This window comes from Epinephelus fuscoguttatus, linkage group LG3 (genome assembly GCF_011397635.1).
Source record: "Epinephelus fuscoguttatus linkage group LG3, E.fuscoguttatus.final_Chr_v1".
NCBI classification, from domain to species: Eukaryota; Metazoa; Chordata; class Actinopteri; order Perciformes; family Serranidae; genus Epinephelus; species Epinephelus fuscoguttatus.
The window spans coordinates 40,818,720-40,839,057 of NC_064754.1; the positions used below are offsets into that span (position 1 = coordinate 40,818,720).

At 41.2% G+C, this 20,338-nt stretch overlaps 1 protein-coding gene across 3 annotated transcripts in view; it reads right to left on the reverse strand.

Annotated features, from left to right (window-relative positions):
* Positions 1–935: 935 nt before the first annotated feature.
* The window catches only part of pax5 (paired box 5), a 71,047-nt gene continuing 51,644 nt past the window's right edge, over positions 936–20,338 (reverse strand). For 2 of the 3 annotated variants that reach the window (XM_049572707.1, XM_049572706.1), the window contains exons 8-11: positions 17,003–17,104; positions 13,034–13,120; positions 10,517–10,603; positions 936–8,743 (exon numbers count right to left, since the gene is read on the reverse strand). In XM_049572707.1, coding sequence (XP_049428664.1) covers positions 8,661–8,743; positions 10,517–10,603; positions 13,034–13,120; positions 17,003–17,104 — 359 coding nt within the window. In that variant the 3' untranslated portion in view covers positions 936–8,660. The remainder of the gene's footprint in view (positions 8,744–10,516; positions 10,604–13,033; positions 13,121–17,002; positions 17,105–20,338) is intronic. The other variant, XR_007449030.1, reaches the window with a different exon arrangement.

Sequence of the window (20,338 nt, forward strand, 5' to 3'; positions counted from 1 at the left end):
AAGAAGTTTTCAACAAAACTGATGCTGTAAAGCTGTTGAATGGACGTATTTCAGCATAGAAATACTGGTTAGTTCCTCAGGCATTGGGATTGAGAAACGTATTGAGGGCCCACTAGAGGCCCAATGGCTCCTTCTCACCCTGGGGCCTCATAGAGGGATAATCCAGCCTTGATTGCTGGAATTAAACTGTGATCATTAACTTTCACTTAAATGTTTATACTTTACCATATGATGCATTCTTACACAACCTGACATGGCTGCTTTAAGTTGGCAAGGACCCAGAATGAGCTCAGACGCACTCACGCACACATTCACACGCACACAAAAGTGCATTGTGCCGTTCTGGCGTCCTGGGCAGGCACCCAAGCTGCGGACAGCCCGGCCTATGTCTCAAGCTGGGTTTGTGCTGTTTTCTGTGTGTGTGGCGTGTTGTCGCCATGTCGTGGCTTGTGTCCTATTATCACCCATCTCCCCCTTCCTCCTCCTCTTTCTTTCCACTACAGGCACACACACACACACACACACACACACACACACACACACACACACACACACATACACACCTCTGCCCCCTCCTGGACTCGGCCAGCAGCCAAGACTGCAGCACAGGGACACTCCATTCACTCAGGGGGTGAGGAGCGGGAGGGGTTTAGCTGTGTCTTGCCCCCTCGCCTCCAGATAGATGCCTCGAGATGAGATCTGTGTCCCCAGGATGAAAGCTGCGCTGCGGGTCACACTGAGACATAACCACTCTCCTGCTCCAGATGTCTCCGACCATCCAGGCTGATGCTGGATGCTGAGGAATTTGGCATTTAAGCCGTTAATAAGCATGTGTGTGTACTGTTTGTATGAAACACATAAAAAAAAAACATGTACATTTGCAGCTAAGCACTGACACAGACTCTTCAGCTTCCAAAAAATTATTTTTTATTCTGAAGGACCAATAAAATTATGGCAAATATTTACAAATAATTACTTCTTAGCTTCACATTACAGGTACATAAATGGAATAATTCACCAACAACAGTCACTCAGGTGGACGGATGGACAGGTACACAGACTGAGTATGAAGAGATGCGTCAAGCAAACTGCAATTTAATATTTCACAGTAAACTCAAACCCAGGAAATAAAATAACAATAATATTAACAATAGAAATATGAAAAATAAGCATAATATCAAATTCACCATTTATTTCCAGTTTTCTGAACAAAATTGGTCACTATTCAGGAACAAAAAAAACTAAACAAAGAAATAAAGGAGGGAAATCAAGTGATATGATATCTTTGGCAAATTCGCACTGCAGTAAAATACATTCAAATATTAAGACAACACACAACACACAAAGAGAAAAAACACCAAGTTTTGTTTGCAACTACTAGAAAATCGAATAAAAAACATACACATTTTCTTAAAGAAGCATTTCTTTTACTTTTTTTTAAATCCTCCCCTCCAGAATATTTGAAGGCATTTCTTATCTTCATTTTGTGTTTGTATCTGTAAGTCTTTTCTGCTATTTTATATGTTTTTTTGTACAAGAATCTATTATTTAAAACAGGCATCACAGGCTTTGGTGAATGTTACAGATATGTTTTCTTTTTGTCGCGTTTGATTTTGAAGAATAGAGCAAGCTGAATCGTTGGAACCTAATTTCGTCTTCGCATTCTGATGTATTTCTTTCTGTCTTTTGTTTGTTCACTTTTTTTTTTACCAAAACGTTACAGATATAAATATCTTTTTAACACCCCAGATAGGAAGCCATGGACACAAAAAAACTCCAGATTGTTACACGAAAGGCCACAGTAAGGTGAAAAATCATGTTATCTTTTTTTTTTCTTTTGATTGAAACATCTGCTTAAAAAGCACAGTTGATTTTGTAGGCTGAGTCCTGTGTGTTTCTCCTCTTCCACAGTTGAATAATATTAAGATGTACAGAACATTGTAACACTTCAGTATGAGATCTGTCCAGAGCCTAGTTATATCAGCAAGCATGAAACAGATTGTGCCACTAATTGCTGTCAAGACGTGATGCTGAAATCCCCTCAGGTTTTACGAAGGCAGTAGCCATCTTCATGGATTCATATTGAGATACAGTCAGGCGGTGCACACTCGGTGAGAAATCATAATAAAGAAAAAAAAAACTCATTTGCATTTATTTCAGTTTCCTATTTGATTTGGAGCTGGGATAAAAAATTCCGGATGCGATTGCATTTTCATGGACAGTAAACTGCAGCAAAGCTGGAAATGAAACGTCTTTGTTTGATCTGAAACTATTCTTTGCGCTCTAAATGCTCTATTGATACATGAAGAGAAAACAGAATATGAGATGCCATCTCACAGAATATTGTTGGCCAAATAAAGATAACGGCAGCAATATTGCCATTGAAATGACCTCGCTTTGGCACCTTGCTTCCTTCCTATGCAGAATATCTGACAGGACAGTGAGCATCACGTCTGAATAGTCAGAGAGAAAAGTAAAAAAGGAGAGGGAAAGGGATTAATAGGGCTGTCTGAGAAAAAGAAGGGAGGACTTTTTTGAGGAAGGTCACAGGCCTTAAATCAACAGAATAGTTTTAATATTCCTAATCCTGGTGGTGTGGCAGTGATACAGGAGGGGAGGAGAGGAGAGGTGGGGGGGGTTGGGGGGGTTGGGGGGGGGGGGGGGGGAGTGCATGAGATATGATGAGATTAGGGCTGAGGGAGGAGGAGAAAAAAGACGGGATGAGCTTCTGATGGCACAGCAGGTTTGGCCTCCCCTGGGGAACACAGGGGCATGCAAGGAGGGGGGATCACCACTCTGCAAAGGACAAAGGGAGGGAGAGTGTGTGTCTGTACTTATATTTGTGTGTGTGTGTGTGTGTGTGTGTGTGGCCTCTGCCCGCTGTGCTTCCTACAGTACCACCTACAATGACAGTCCCCCCTCATTGCTGCAGTCAATGTCACGGCTGCCAATCGAAACGACTGCGGGCCAATGAGAACCCATTCTCTCCCCATGTGAACCAATTAGGTCAAAGCAATGGCAAGGCAAGCTGTGTCACTATGAGATGCATAGTTAACAAATAATCCTGTTAATGTATCTCTGGATTCTTGGCTATACTGGAGAACTAATTTGGCCTGTTTGGTGTCGCAGCTTCTCGCGAGCGGACACACGAGGCACGACTGGATTCACCTCCTCAAGGAGAACGCCTTTTAATCAATATTTCTTCATGTTAACGGTAGTGTGTGTGTGTGTGTGTGTTTGAGAAAAAAGGGTGTAATTCATTTATAAGACGCTCTGGTTGAATAAGAAAAAGCAATATTAATGAACAGACTTGTAACATGTCTGTCGCTTACTTGGCTTTTTTTTTAAATAGATTTTGTGCCTTTTTTCACTCCTTGTAATGCCAGTGGGGTTTTTTAGCTCTGATCCAAGGCCGTATATCACATATCATGGTCCAGCATGGATATTTCCCAGCAGTAAATTCCAGTCAGAGATCCACTGATATAACTTGTAATAGAAGAATAATGAAAATATAAACTCAGTGGATGACAGGAAATCTAGAGAATTTTAATCCTGAAGCTAGAATAAAAGGGACGTCAGATGAGTATGAAGTAACAACAAGACTGAGAGTCTACAGCTATGTTAGCAGCTCTTTGATTCTGTACTTTGGTACAGAGGGGCACCGAACTAAATGCTAACATCAGCATGCTAACATGCTCACAAAGACAATTCTAATGAATGTAGTGTTAACTATGCTGACCATCTTAGCTCAACTCTGAGTTGAACATGGCACGAAATGAAAAGTCAGAGGATCACTAAAGTGATTACAGTTTACCCTGAGGGGGGCATGAATGTGTGTAACAACATTTCATGGCAATCTGTCCCCCGATAGTTGAGCCTTTTTCACTTAAAATCACATGCCAACCACGTGGTAGCACTAGAGAAGAAGTCAGCAGATAATCAAAGTCATTAGGTTACATTAACTGGAAATCATGAATGTCTGAATGTCTCATTTATTTTGTGCCAATCCATGTGTTGAGATATGTATTCACTAGATAGGTAAAATATCTGTCAATTTTTGGCATTTCATCTCAGGGCAGGGTTCCTTCCTCACCCATCAGCTGGCGCACTGTGTGCTGCCACTGGCAGGAAGTTATATTAGTGATTATTATAAGCAATACTAGCAATTAAAACTGTAATCTCATTTATACATTTTCAGAATACCAGTAGCAGCAATGAGTGCTCCTCTACTGAGCATCACTCAGTGAGCAAAGAGGGTGTCCTGCATCATTTTCGATTTAACATTTGTTTATTGACTTAACTGAAAGAGACCTTTCTTGGAACATATTTTGATTTTTGTTACTTTCCAGTCACTTGATGTTGTTTGTAGATTGCAAAGAGGATTCTCCATCAGATGATTTTTCAACATTATTTCTGTTACAAATTTTATGAGTGAATCTGACTGAGATGCCCATGATGAGTAAGGATAGGGTGCTGGATCAGGACCTGTTATTAGTGCTGCAATGTTACTATTGGTATGTAAAATTATTATCCAAAATTTCTACTAAAATTACTGGCTGCTACTTGTTTGTGGAAGGCTTTATATAATCTACAACCCTGTGTTCGCATGGGCAGATAGGCAGAGCTTTGTTTAAGGAGTTGCAGGGAGGGACGCTGAAACTTGTTTTAGTGATGCGTGGTCAGTCAGGGGGGAGTCGACATATAAAACTAAAGGCACTGTCCTTGTTTTCAGCTGGTGTGGTTCAGGTTCAATAATGCCTCAGAAAGATCAAGAGAGAAAGACAGAAATAAGGAAGGGCTCCTGCTGCGATGCACGCTGGCAGCACAGCAGGCGAGCCGTCATAAGAATCTGCTTTAGAGTTGTGTACACACAACTTTTAAGGTCTACAAATGTAAAAGGATCCCCTCTATCACTAGTTCAAAACCAAGAAACAACAAAGATTTAGAAACTAACAGCTTTGTTCAGTGTTTATAGGTATATGTTTATATAGCTATATTTTATGTCTCACGCTGCAGATTTGGTGCCTTCAATCTGTTAGCTAGTAAAAACTACACAGTAGCAATGTAGCGCTACGGTCAGCCACACATACCCAAAACAAACAAAAGATATGTAAACACTTGCAGACGATGGCTAAAACAACACCACACACCTCTTAGTCTTTTTATCATAAAGAAAGCTTCATCACTAAAGTCTAATAATTCAAATGTGAATAATTGAAATTGCTATTGACATTGTGACTTCTCTTCTCGTTCACTGATTACTGTACAAGTCTTGTATGGACAGAAGTGAGACAGGAAGCTACGTACAGTTTTAGGAAGATATTGCCCTCTCACAAGATCGACACTGTGGACCCTCAAACATTTGCGAGGGATAACACACTGATTTCAGATCAGCGCTGAAGGGCAAATCTGTCCTTCTCTGTCTGTACATGATGGGTAAGGCCTCGACCCTGGTGTCATACATTGTCACAGCGCAGAACTGATGTAGGAAACAAACAAAAATAAAACAGTTTCACTTGTTTTTTTTTTTCCCACGAAAGCAATGCTTTTATAGAAACAATTTCAGGATGTCAAACAGCACAAGGACAAGCACTCAAAAGGGGGAGGAGAAGAAGAAGAAGAAGAAGAAGAAGAAGAAGAAGAAGAAGAAGAAGAGGAAGTACGTGATGGTTCTAAAAGGAAGTCAAAAAAGTAAAATGGCGCCTTTAAATGATGATTGAGTCTCTTTGTGCTTTTGTAGTTAGTCAGCCGATCCACTAGGGGGGGCCCATCTTTGGGGAGTTTAAAGAGAGAAATAGAAAGAGAGCGAGAGAGAGAGAGAAAGAGAGGGTGCCACCGCTTCCTGGCTCTTCTTATCAATATTCAGGAAGCAGATAAAAAATGGCGTCTTATTCAGTGGCACCTGTGTTAACTGAGGCAACGAACTATAAACAAGAAAATCGCAATCGGATCATATTTATAAACAAAGACTTCTTTTCATAATGAAAGTTTTTAAGATTTCATATTTCACTGCATCGTCATCATCATCACTATTCTAGCACAACAGCGTGACACATAAATCATTACAGGCATTCACTCTCATCACGGAGTGCAGCGCAGAAAAGCTTCTTAATATATTACTCTGTGTCTCCTCCCATTATAAATAGCTCTTGATCAGGACTAAATCTTGGCTGGGGAGGTAGGATAGCACCTTCCTGTACAATAACACTCCCTGGGGGGTTTGGTTTTGGTCTGATGTGAACATGTGCACTGTTCATTTTACAGCAGAGGGCTCAGATTTTAGGCTGTGCTTTTACTGAAAGGCCTGTCCGTCAGTCAGTGGCATTCAAACCACTTTGGATGCAAGTGTGGATGTTATGCCTCATTTTCACTGCATGGTTCAACTCCACTCAACTCAACTCACCTTTGGTATGAGGTGTTTCTCTCTATTTGTTTTTCCACTGCAGATAGTACCCCTTTAGTCTCTTGCAGCCAGATCTATCTCCACAGTGTTGTGTCAGCACTCGAGAAAGGGAAGCACACATTGTTATTCTGCTATATCGGGAAAAGTGCCCTGGCTTGTTTGTATTTCTTTAAACCAATAATATCCATGATCCAGCTACTTTGTCCCTGCAAAATAGTGTTGGGGGAACTTGTTTTAATGGAACATTTATTGTGGGCTGAACACTGTCATTAAAATGGCTAATTCTTTGTAAAAGAAAACAAGCTGCAAGCTGTATGTGGCTCCTCCAGAACATTATTACAACAACATCACAGAAGCTCCCGTTAGGTGGAACAGATAGTTCATTTATCACATTCATCACTGACGTATGCCGCTGCCAGGGTGAAAAGATGTGGCACAACAACTCAAACTTGCCGTGCCAGAACACTGATCAACATCGGACATGAGAGTCCTATAAGATGGAGTCTGGGCTTTTTCAAAGGGGAGTTAACAAGTAGTTTTATTTGTTGTAGATCTTAACAACAAGTCATTGGAAGAACAAAGCCAGCATGCCTTACTGGACAATCCAATTCTTCATCAAATCAAATTGATTTCACCCTGTAGAGTACTACCTCAGAGGTTGTTGTTTAGCAGAGGGAATGCTGATCTAATTGGCTGGCCAGTGGCAGGCTTATAGCCACAGCCTACATCCAGGGAGTCAGACTAGTACCCCCTCAGTGTAGGTGGCATTCTCAGTTGATTGCCATAGCATCACCACATGAATGTGCTGTGAGACCAAGCATAACGGGACGCTCACTGAATCCTTTCATTGACAATCAAAGGAACATCGACACTTTATGGCATAGTGTACAGCATAGTTTGGGGGCTGACATTTTTAAAAACTGAGTGAAGATCAGTGGTCTGCAGTGTTCAAACTCCACCATCTATTATCAGCTCAGCTAGCCTGGAACCTTGACTGAGGTGGTACCGAAAAAAGCACCAGGTACTATCCACAACTTTTGCTATTGGAAAAACTAAACTAAAAATGAGTCACGTTGAGTAGAGCCATGCCAAACCATTCAGTGGAAATTAAGCCTTAGATGTTCTGTGATACACTCTGGGATCTGGCTACAACCATTGAAACTGAGTGTTTGCTAAAGCTCACCCTGCATAGCAAGCCTGTCAAGCTTCGGGTTTCTTAGCACTGTGAAGCAGTGTGCATGGGGCTATAGTAAGAATGATGCTTGACATTTATAGGTAGTGGAATCTTTTTCAAAACCAAATGCAAAAGAGCAAAGATGTAATGATTGATTAAACTATAGGCCAGATTTGTAGATATTCGGCAAAAAAGATGGTTGCTGGCAAAAAATTTGACTTCTGTCTGAAAGGATCCATTGTTTGAAAATCTCTTACAGTTTTGCTGGTAAATCTGCTACTGGTATCACTATAAGAGTCATGTGTGCCATGCAAAATCAGAAAGATTGACAGTCATAGCAATGGTGACTAATTGGGGCGGAACTTAGCAAACAGTCAATTGTGAAACTGAACACTCCCATTAAAAAATATGGTATCCCATTTATCAAGCATTGTGATCTCAGGGGAAATGTGTTGAATCTACAGTAAAGAGACTAGAGTGATGGTGATATGGGTGATTTTGGTCATTCAAAGTTATGAGAATTGGATTGTCTTTACTTCACCGTAGCATGGCATAGAAAATTGATTGATTGATGTTTGGGTGTAAAAAGACAGTTTGAAAAAGTGATTTTGCTCTAATCAGCTTAAATAATTGCTTCAAAGATATTCCCAACCTGAAAACACAACAGTCTATCCAGAAGATCACGTCAGAGTTTCAGTCCCTGCTTCTCACTTAGTTTACTGACTTCTTGGATTTATAGATGATTAGTTAAAAATAAAATAAGGATACCAAGCCTTGATATATTATGGGAGGGTCCAATTCACTTGCTTGTGACCAGTCCTACACTGACACTGCCATGCCTGCGTCCTCACAGTAATGTAATACCCATACAGTCAGTCTGAGTTGCAGCCCAGCAGTGCGTTTGTTGGCTTAAGTGTCAGTCAAAGAAAACTCAAACTTCACTGACGTCAAAAATTTGAAATCTTCATCCTCATTGTCATCCATGCGTAGGCAGGTTTGTACTGAGCAGTGCTGGTGCTATCCATTCCCTCGTCCCTCCCTCGTCTCCTTCTCCTCATCCTCCTCTTCTCTCAGTAGGGGGGGTCAGTGGCGGTCGTAGGCGGAGGCTGTTGCAGTGGCAGCAGGGCCCGCCCCCCGTGATGTTGCACTGTAGTAGTATGGTGACCCTAGGAAACAACACAGAAACAAAAGTTTCATTTCATTCAAGTCTTTTTAATTATTTTTTATGAGTCCAGTTTATTATAGCTTGGGTCTTGTTTTTTTAGTATTGGCCTCATTAGTTATAATGTAACTGTATTCACCAGGTGTTGGTGCCAACTATTTAACCAGATTATTTAAAGCTGCAATAATACAATTTTTTGGCCACTTGAGGGCAGCATAATAAGATGTAAACACATGCTGACATATTATTGCTGTTTAAAGTTGATATGACTGGGGAACATATTAGCAAACAGGTGCCAACTGCCTACAAATCCAATAGACACAAAGCAACATTAGCCACCTAATATTCACTCCTTTTTAGCTCTATTTTGGTCTCCACCAGCTCCTGAGGGAAATATTTGGCTCTTTGGCTGCTAAATGCTCCGCTATGATCACCTGCTAACCTTGCCTATTTTTGTTGGTGCTGGGCAGGCAGTGGTTTTTGATGAAAATAGTTGCCTGCTACATCTGAAAAGAAGGTGGTGAGAATGAGACAAAATGGGAAAGTTGGACCCTAAAAAGCTAAATAATTAGCTAAAAGCTACTGATATGCTTCATAGAGCTGCACATACTTTCTCCTCTGAATACATTTGAATAATCTGGGAATTTGTTTAAGACTTGAAGGATTGTCTCTGTTTCTCATGTTTCTTTCCTCATTGAACTTCTCCCATTAACTTGGTGAGTTCAATTTTTATATTACTGAAAGGAATGATGGTTAAAATGACAAAAAATAAGACCCAGGATGTAATAAATCGGAATTATCCTCTTAACTACTTTGGGTTACTAAAATGCTGTGTTAATGTGGAATGAGCAGCTTCAATTTTCTGTTAAGATTATATTTTACTTTGAATGTGAGTAGTGAAAGGCAGGGATGAGATGACATGAACTGATGAAGCTAATGACAGAAAAAATTAGTCTCCTTGTCGTGTACAACCAATAAAATGAACTCTACTTTAAGACACACGTCTCTTCGTCTCCCACCTTCACTCTTTTTTTCACTCTCTCTTTCTCACACACGCACACACACACACACACACACACACACACTATCTAAGTGACAGTCTAAGCTGACACACTGAGTACAGCTCTACTACTGCTGATCCCTTGAGTCTATTCTCTCCTCAGGGAAGAGGTCAATTCAATACTGTAACCCCAAAGACACACAGAAACCCACACTCACACCTTTATACACACCAAAAAAAAAAAACCAGCCTCCACACACACACACACACACACACACACACACACACACACCTGTCTCTGTCACTTCCATCAATCAGCCCAGCTGTGTGTTGACAGGTTATGTCTGTCCACAGTCCAGGTAATCTCAGGAGGCTCTTTGGGGAAGTGAGGCATTAAGCCAGCCTGACAAACTATTTAGTCTCAGTCAAGACTTCAGACGCCCTCTCTCCCCTTTTGCCTCTTTTTTTTCAAAACTCCTCTTTCTTTCATTTGTCACCTCTACTCTCATCCCTCCCCTCCTTTCCTCTGTATCTCTGCCTCCCTGTTCCTGCTGCCATCAATCTTAAACCTTTCAGTGCCTCCTAATGTGCATCTTGTCCTCATATTATGTGACCGCTCATCCGTTATCATACTAAAGTTCCCTCACAGTCACTTTTTCCTTTCCTCTCTATCTATCATAATTTCTCCTCATCATTACACCTCCTTCACCTGAATCATCACACATACTCTTTGCTTGTGTTTACTCTTCCATTTGCTTGCTTTCTTTCTCCACCTACCTTGCATCTGTCCTGCCTGGCTGGTGAAGAGACTCGAGGAGCAGCCGATTTCCGTCCCCAGGAGAGACCCATAATCCTGCTGAAACACTGGGGGACAGAGGGATGGAGGGAAGGAGGAGAGACGAGAGATGAGGAGAGGAAAGGGTGTGGGGGGGACACTACAGGTCAGTCCAGCACTGACCCTTCTCACCTATTGACCTTTACACCATCACCCACTGACCGTTTCACCTTAAACGTGACCCATTAAATGACTCCCTATAGACAATGACTTTGACACTGACTGTTTTTGGCTTAGGGTAATTTTTTTCTCTTAAACATTAATGCAGAGATGTGAAGACAGCATTAAGTCTTTCTGTATAATATTGGCAATTATGGTTTTGGGAGGGCAAAGTTGGTTTACTAATCTCTTTTTAGAATGACTGATAGATTTTGTCATTAGTTGGTAGGAGTGATGGCCTGGTAGTGGTACGGATGCACGGACAATAACTAAGACTAAAGTATATAAGTAATAAGTAATGTATTGAAAGGTCTTCTAGCTGGTGGAAAAATAATGGCACCAAATATGAAATATGGATATAGTCCTCTATCATGGGGCATGTAATTCTATATAAGGGTATTGATTTATACAGTGATATATTTTCTGGATTGGCTGAGAAATTATGGATGGACAAAATAACCAGGACTTTGTGTTTTTGTCTTATCCAGTAAATTAAACACCTGACAAATCAAGGTATTTTAACACTTTTGTGCAAAGATCATATAATAATTGAGGATATGTCGATCAATTTTTTTCAGTTCTGATACCTGCACTTTGTGTATCAGCCAATACTGTGTGCCAATCCAGTACCAGTGTATGAACAAGCTGTATGCTTCACTGCGTGGAAATTACAAGTATCATTCTTCCTTGTCACAATACCCGATCTGGGTATTAGAGTCAGTATCGGCCCAATATCATATTGGATATGTGCATCCCAGTCAAAAATCTAATGACACATAAAGAGCACTGCTCACTGACTTGCAACATTATCCACAATGGCCTCATTCCCAGATATATCAGAGGAATAGGTAATGTGTTACAACCAAGCAGCAACCTCCAGGGCTGAAAATGTAACCAACACAGAACTGCCAAAAACTGCAATTCTTTGAATGGCCACTTGAGGGTGGCTCCAAGAGTAAGTCAATCCCCATAGAGAGCCATGTTAAAATGTTTACGGCCTGGTACAAAAAATAATTCTGGTCTCTGGTACCTAATTTCCCTGTTCGTAATAATTGTTTGGAGGGCGAATTTTTCTATAACTCAACTGTTTGATTTTATTAAGGTTTATAGTTATGCATAATTAAGGGCGTGACCACTTTGAGCGACAGGTGGTTGTCATCCGTTGACAAGTACTTACCATGGTGACAATGTTTGTTAGATAACATAACCATGGCATGACCACAGACTCACAGACTGCAAGTGTCGATGTCACCATATCAGAGTGTTTTCAGTTCCTGAAAGTTAATTGTAACATTTAGGTCACTTAAATCAGCGTTTGGTTATAGTAAAAGACCCTCTAAGGAGTTGGATATTCAGTTTTTCAGGTAAGTACATTTTGTTTTGTTTTAAGCCTGTATTATGCTAGTGAATATTAGCATTAGCGGTGGCACTATCACACTAAACCATAGCTGTAAATGTACCGCACTAACCAAGCTCCTGGCTCCAAAAATCCGAGATGGCGACAGCCAAAATGTCAAACTTGAGGCATCAAAACGTGACTCCACAAACCAACAGGTGACTTAAGTTGGTTACATACATTACTTTATACAGTCTATGAGTAAATCTGATATGGCAAAATCTCTGATGGTATATATTGTTGGATCACCCACTCTTAGTGCTAAGGTGGAAGAAATATTTTAAGCCACAATGCAACATTTTAAAAAAAAAAAAAAAAAAAAAAAGGCATATTTTTCTATATTTCTGGTGGTACTGGATTCTGCCGTCACACCTCACTCCAGCTTGTCTGACAATGTGTTTTTGAGATTGTTGTCATGTCACGTTCCCTTTCGAGGTGAATTAGTTCATGGGCTTAGTTGATAACTTGTGGGTAACTGTATGAAAAAATGGAAAATACAATGTCCTTCACAATAACTGTATAACATGAAATCCCACAAAGCCCAAAATGCAACACTGGTGATGTGCAGATAAATGCCTGTTAATCTGTTCCCTCCTCTTGCTCTCACTCTGTCTTCACCTTTCTTCAAATCCATTCACACCCCAAATTGCCAGTCTTTTCAAACATCCTTTCACAGAACCATTAGTATGTCTATAATGTATTGTACTGTACGGTACAATACAGACAGAAATGTAATGTAATGAAAAAAATGAACAGTGGAGCATGAAAGATACAGCATATTACAAGAGAGTATTAGTGAGGATGGAACTGGGATGTGAGGTAGAATGAAATGACATTCATTGATACAATTATTGATCCACTTCTGGTGAGCAGAACTGGTTGCAGAGATATGGGATACACCTACCTAATAAGCTAGGGTTAGGAAATCTCCACGATTCGTTGTATGTGGAATACTGGGGATGGGAATAAGGACTTCCGGAAAAATCTCCCCCTGAAAGAAAACAAAGACCAAGAAACAGCATGTTTAGAAACAGCAAAGGGAAGAGAGGATGATTCTGTCTGTTTCCTCAGACTCAACTTCAGCAACGGGGTCACAAACTGTGTTGTGCTGTATAAATATTTGTGTTCTTGAACAGAGTGTTATTTATGTTGCACCTGGATCCCAGAGAAATGCTCTCTGATGTATGGTAAAATAACAAGAAACTGGATTGACTGATTCTTTTATTTATTCTTTGAGAAGTAGGGCGCTAAACCTTTGTGTTTTCTACTGTCTTTGTACGCTGGGTTTAACAGAGCCCTTGACTGTTTTTGAGCCACTGGTCTTTGTAAGAACAATAAAACTGTAGTTGAGTGCTAGCTGAACTTAAAGGTCCAGTGTGTAAGATTTAGGGGGATTTAGTGACATCTAGTGGTGAGGATTGAAGACCAGCTGTCACTTCTCCCAGTTAGATTTCCTTCACTGTTCATTGTTTAGGAGATTTTTACTGGGAGCTGAATTTCATCAGAGGTTTCTTCCTCTCCAAAACAAACAGACCTAGTGATTTACATCCATCACCTGCCAGTGTTTTCTTACCTATTTTCTTACATGACTTAATGTTTGCTTTTTTCTTGTTTTTATGGACCCAGTGATTTAAACCATTAAAAACAACGAATAAAGCAGTTCATGTTACAAATCAACGTTTCTGTGATGCTATTTGGTATGTCAGAGATGGGCCATTAGCTTAGCATCTGCTAATGTGTGCACATCTATTTCCTTTAATAACTTCAGGAGGTTTTTAGTGGGAGCCAAATTATCTGCAGAGGTGTCTTCCTCTCCAGAACAAACAGACCTGTTGCTTTGAACTGGTAAGAACACTAAATAAAACAGTTTCAGGTTGAAAATAATCCATTTTAGCAGATGCTCTCGTTGCAGAGGGGCTGCAAACTACAATGGCTGACGCAAAAACATGAACTGCCCTATCTAGAGCCAGATTTTGGTTGCCTGGGCTACTGTTAAAACATGTTAAAACATATCCCCCTTAATCCTTCACACTGAGCCTTTAAATTTACATTCAAGTGTGATCATTACATCACTGATTATCCTACTTTTGTTTCACTGACTTAATGTGTAAATGAAGTTCATGATGCACTTGTGCTCATTGCAAACACTTATCAGGCAGGTAAGGTGATTATATGCCAAGTTATCCTGTTGTTTTACTGGAGTTCTCATTCATTCATCTTCTAACCGCTTCATCCTCTTGAGGGTCGCGGGGGGGCTGGAGCCTATCCCAGCTGACATCGGGCGAGAGGCAGGGTAGACCCTGGACAGGTCGCCAGACTATCGCAGGGCTGACACATAGAGACAAACAACCATTCACGCTCACATTCACACCTACGGAGAATTTAGAGTCACCAATTAACCTAGTCCCCAATCTGCATGTCTTTGGACTGTGGGAGGAAGCCGGAGTGCCCGGAGAGAACCCACGCTGACACGGGTAGAACATGCAAACTCCACACAGAAGGGCTCCCACGCCCGGGATCAAACCGGCAACCCTCTTGCTGTGAGGCGAGAGTGCTAACCACCACACCACCGTGCCGCCCTTACTGGAGTTCTCCAGCTAGAATATTCAGACTAGCTAAACCAGAGAGCAGCTCATAATTACAGTTAAAGCTTTTAATAAGGTGCAGCAATGTTTTGCTCTAAAATGTTAGTTTCTGCACCTAATTAGAAGCTTTGAGTACAAGTACATGCTCTTAGGAGCTTATCCCTCCAGACTACGACTGGAACACTCCAATCATATTTGTGATGTGATTGTGCATGTAAAAGCAATGAGTTTTTAGTTTAAAAAGACAAATGGCAGATTTGTGGTTTAGATCGGAGGACTTGTTCAGATTTCTTTTGCTTCCAGTAAAGCTTTAACCTGCCCTTCAACAGAATGGTTAGTTGAGAGTGACTGAACTGGAGATCTCAGTGAGACTGTAGTGGTCTTCGCATACAGTGGATGATAGTGTAGCTTTTCTCCCTCATTTACTACTTACTGTCTGGGGTCTACTCTTCCTCTTGTCTTCCCCTCCCACTCTTCCCTTCACCCCTTTCTCTTTATTTTTCTCTCTCGTCCTCTGGCCCGCCTGACTACAGCCCGCCCGTCACCCTTCACATCAAAACAACATTCTTCCCCATTTCTTCTTCTCTTTTTTTTTTTACATCTCTCCGCTGACTTGCTCCCTTTTTTTCCCCACTCTTTTGCTCTTTCTTTCTTTTCTCCTGAACCTTCACTCCTCCCGGGGGATCCCTCTCCCATAGCTGACAGTCACAGACCCTGATGCCCCCTCCTTCCAAACCCCCATCCCTCCTCTCTCCCTCTCGTTCTGTCGGTTCTGCCTCACTGCTCCTCTACACCCCCTCTGAGTGTCAGCCCCCCTGCTGCAGAGAGAGAGACAGAGAGAGAAGAAGAACAGCAGAAGAGAGTTGCTTGCTTAATGAAGGTATGATATTAGACAGAGCGGACAAAAAGGAGGATAATTTGCCTGAGAAGTGCCGAGATAAAACATGGCGAAGCTGGAGAAGCAAAGTTGGGAGATTATCTCCTCCACTCACTCCAGTCAGCTCGAGGATTCAGGCAGCTTCGAATATTCACTGAGAAGAATTTAGATGTCGAGACTATGTGTGTGTGTGTGTGTGTGTGTGTGTGTGTGTGTGTGTGTGTACAAACCAACAAGTTTTCTTTCTCGCGCTCCCCTTTGTGTGTGTGCTTGTGTGTGTGTGTATGTTTAGCTGCGTCTGTCAGGTGGGGTCGGGATGCGGTCTCCATGGCATCCCCGGGTGCGAACATCCTCCCCTTGTCATCACCGTGGTGACGGCAACGTGTCAGGTTGTTTAGGAGGGGAGGGGGAGGAGGAGGGAAGGAGGGGAGAGGAGGCTCAGGGGTCTCCCTCGTGTAGCTCAGTGTCAAGGTCGCGCACACACACACACACACACACAAACACACACACACACTGTCAAAAACAAACACACACATGCGCACAAACAATGGCATGCCAGCACACACATAAACATACACCAAGCCAAACACACACACAAATATGCTGTCAAACCTGAGGACAGGACGGGGTGAGTGCAGGGGGACAGGGCGACAGGGTTACCCATCTTTAGACGTGCTGTTCCTACATGTCCACTGAGAGTGTGTGTGTTTGTGTGTGTCAGCCTGCAAAGTGTGTGTGTCACAGACTGAATGATAGGGGATACACAGAGACAAGAACTTGTAAACAACATTGTTTTGACTGTTTCACTGCTGTTGTTGCTTTTGTGTTTCAGCCTTTATTTCTCTGCAGTGTACAATGACCACGACCACCACTGCACGACCAAGAGAGAGAGAGAGAGAGAGACAGAGAGAAAGAGAGAGAGAGAGCAAGAATGGCGGTCCAGGATTGAAACACAAAAGCGGCGTAGAAGGCGGAGTGGAAGGGAATGAATGAATTAGTCGTGGGTCACTGGTGATTCTCATTAAAAACAAATTACTAATGTTGAGGAGGGACAGCTGTGCTACTGTGGCTGGTTTCTAATGATACACAGAGAGACACACGCACAAACACACACACACATATATATAGATGCACACAAACGCACACACACGCCACCCCCTGGGAGCACTGTCAGCCACAGTGTAGACAGACAAGAAGGAGGAAGTGGCAAAGCTAAGTACACCCCCTGCAGATGACACACACAAACACACACATCCAATGGGAATTCAAACAGATATGTACAGTTACAGATCTGCTGATATGATGGGTGATGAGAGATGACAGAATTAGTGTAAAAGAAAGCCAAGCACGATGGCACCTTTGGCACTGAGAAACAGGAACATTGAAACTGTCAGTGTGTGTGTGTACTTACCAGGTACCATGCCAGTGAGCGAGGGGGTGGAGTAGCTGCCCTGTCCAGTAGGAGGGACATGAGGAGGGTAGCCTGGCAGAGTGGTGCTGGCTAGGTCTCGACCTGTAACACACACATACACACACACACATACATATTCAATCATTAATACTTTCCTGCAATCAATATTTTCATCAGTGTTGATATTGTTATTGTCATTATATCTGTTCCTCCTAGCTCTTCTCTGTCTGTTTTCTCTGCATGCTAAATTGTTATTGTCCTATATGGAAGCTGCCCAGAACCAACTAATGTATGGCAACAACTGACAATTATTTTCATCATCAGTTTATTTACTGACCCAAGTCCAAGATAATGTCTTGCTGCGTGCAACCAATGGTTTAACACCCAAAAAGATTTACATTATTTACCATAAAATGTAATAAACTACATAGTATTCACATTTGTGAACCTCTTACCAGTGATTTTTTTTTGCTATTTTTTGCTTTGTATTCATTTTTTAAATTTAAAACATATTTAACCGGGAGAATTTTAAAATCTCCTTTATGAGAGTGTCCTGGCCTGACAAGATGCAGCACATTTAAATAAAGTTTCAGACAAACAACATATAAAAGTTACAGACAATGAAAAATAAAATTTCAAAATCACAGCATACCAAAAAATCAGGTCAACATCTCCTTACTAACACAGAGGCACATGATCAGTAAAAGTATCTTAAACCTGATGTATCTTTATCCAACTCTTTCAATCTATTTCTGCTTTGACATGATAATGTCATGTAAGTGTTGCTGTTGCTGCTGTTGGTCTTCAGTCCTTCAGCTAATCAATTAATAGCCTAATTGTTGCAGCACCAGATGGAAGTTTAACATAATTTTGTTTGCTGAATTATCATTCTTTTTTTCACCATACTGTTTCAAATTTTACATATGACCCTTTGTTTTTGTAATATTTGTATAACAAAGGAACCATCAACAGGTTTTAAAATTAGTGTATCATTGTCAAATTAAGTTGATGTACAGCCTAGTTCAGTCTAACTGCCATAAATATGGAGATCATAGTGACCATGGAGACTTAAAAACTCCGAATGATGCTCTGAAACTGGTTAACATCTCTACTTTAAAGACAAATCACACTCAGTAATGGACTTTTAAAGGAGAACATGTTCAAAACGAACTTAAATGTAATAGATTTGTGATTGTGCTGATTTTATTAAAAGAAAAGCTACTTAACTAGCCTTTATCAGAGCCAACATTCAGACATCATAGCAGGAAAAGCACTGGTGTAATTAACAACATTAATGGTGGTTCTGTTCCATTGTGTGTCCCAGAAAGCAAGCTTTGACATCTGAATAGACTGCAGATATAATTCATGTTAACAGTTACACCTGTTATATTATGAAGACAAACCAAATTACCCAAAAAATGTTGTTATTATACATTTCTGCCAACCACAGATATATTGCAGTTGTCCGTTATTATGCATCAGAATCTTTACATTTCAACATTGCTGTGGTTAATGTGTGATTAAGGCACAAAAATCATTTGGTTATGGTTCGGGAAAAAGTCACGTTTGATCTTAAAATACCCCATTTGTGGTGCACTATCCCTGGAGGAACAGCAGCAATGTCTTGGCAGAAAACATCCAATTTTCTTGCCTAAAAAGCCACTGGAAACACAATGACTCCCTATAAAGACCACCCATTTTTTGGGGCATCGGTGGCTTAGTGGATAGAGCATGCACCCCATGTAGAAAGGCTTTGTCACTGCTGCAATTGCCTGGGTTCAATTCCAGCCTGCAGCCCTCTGCTGCACATTCCCTCTCTCCCTCTCCCCCTTTCACAATATACTGTCCTATCCATTAAAGGCAAAATTAAAACAACCAATTTTGGTGTTTGTTGGTCTCAAATAGTGGTCTGCAGCTTGGCAGATGTCTCACCTAGGTGTCACGCTATCAACCATCCCCTCAACCTCCAGATGACAAAGACAACTCATATATATTATTTTACTTTTTAAAGATTGATATGATACGTATGAAACATAAATGTAATGTATTCATGGTTTGCAGGAACGTACAATGCCAATATTTTCTTGTGGTGACTAGGTTGATATTAAGTACTCAAAATAAAGGTATAATAACATTTTACTGTTGCCTGAAATATCACCTTAACCTCTACACCTCCTGCAGGATCTGTACTGAAATATTCATGCAGGAGCACATTTAGGATGTCTTTCTTTCTTTTGTTTCTTTCCTCCTTGTTTTCCATCCGCTGACATCTATTAATTTACCAACTCCCCCTTTTCTCGTTACCACCATCTCCCCCCTCCTTCCTCTGTCTGTCACTTGGTGGATAGGATATATAACTGCATTAGACTACATGACAGTGTGTCGGCCCAAATCATTTCTCTATGTTTGCACGCAGTAGACATTGGGAGTGCGTGGAGAGGGAGCCCTCCATTCATCATCATCACACATACACACACACACATGCATCGACACCCTCCTCCTACCCCCCCTGCACACACACATTTATCATCATCATAAACAGCTCAGATGCTAACACCATCAATCCCATTCACTTCCCCTCCACTTAACCACCACTAACTAACTGAGAGGAGGAGCAGGAGGAGGAAGAGATGGGAAATAGAGAGGAGATCATAAAAGTCAGGGAGAAGGGAAAGATGGGGAGAGACAAAACAGAGACAGCAGGGAGGACAAAGAGGAAGAGTGGTACAGTGGTGGAGTCAATGCATTTAGTTACTTTCTATTACAGGGGAATAGAAGTAGACCTAGAAATTGGCTGTGCTTATGTATCAGCCAATATTAACTTATGACAAATATGTCGACACTGGCATACATATTAGCAGAAAACTGAAGAAAAACTGTAGTAATTAAGGTAATTAAGAAACAGAATTGCCTACGCATTTATTTTTCAGTTTTAAAATTTCCTATTCAGAGCAAATCTTGATCCCAGGTCAGCCATGCTAGCAGCTCTGTGGGACTACAGAGTGGTGCAGGAATGAGTCCTAAAATCTGGAAATGAGTGAGCATTTTTTCACTCCTGATTCCCTCGTCTCGAGGTCAGTGGGTTTTTTTTGTTTGTTTGTTTGTTTTAATGGGGTTTGATTAGATGCCTGAAATAAGATTTGTGGTTAACAAGAGCTTAAGAGACTTCCACATTTTGTACAACCTAAAACAAGGCAGTAAAGACCCCGCTCATGAATTTTTGGCACCTGTAAGTGTCTACAAAAATGGCGAGTACTAACCAGTAGCTCAATGAGATCCACAGAATTTCATCATGCCAACCATGGCTTTACAGCCTCACTGTGGTAAGGAAGTCAC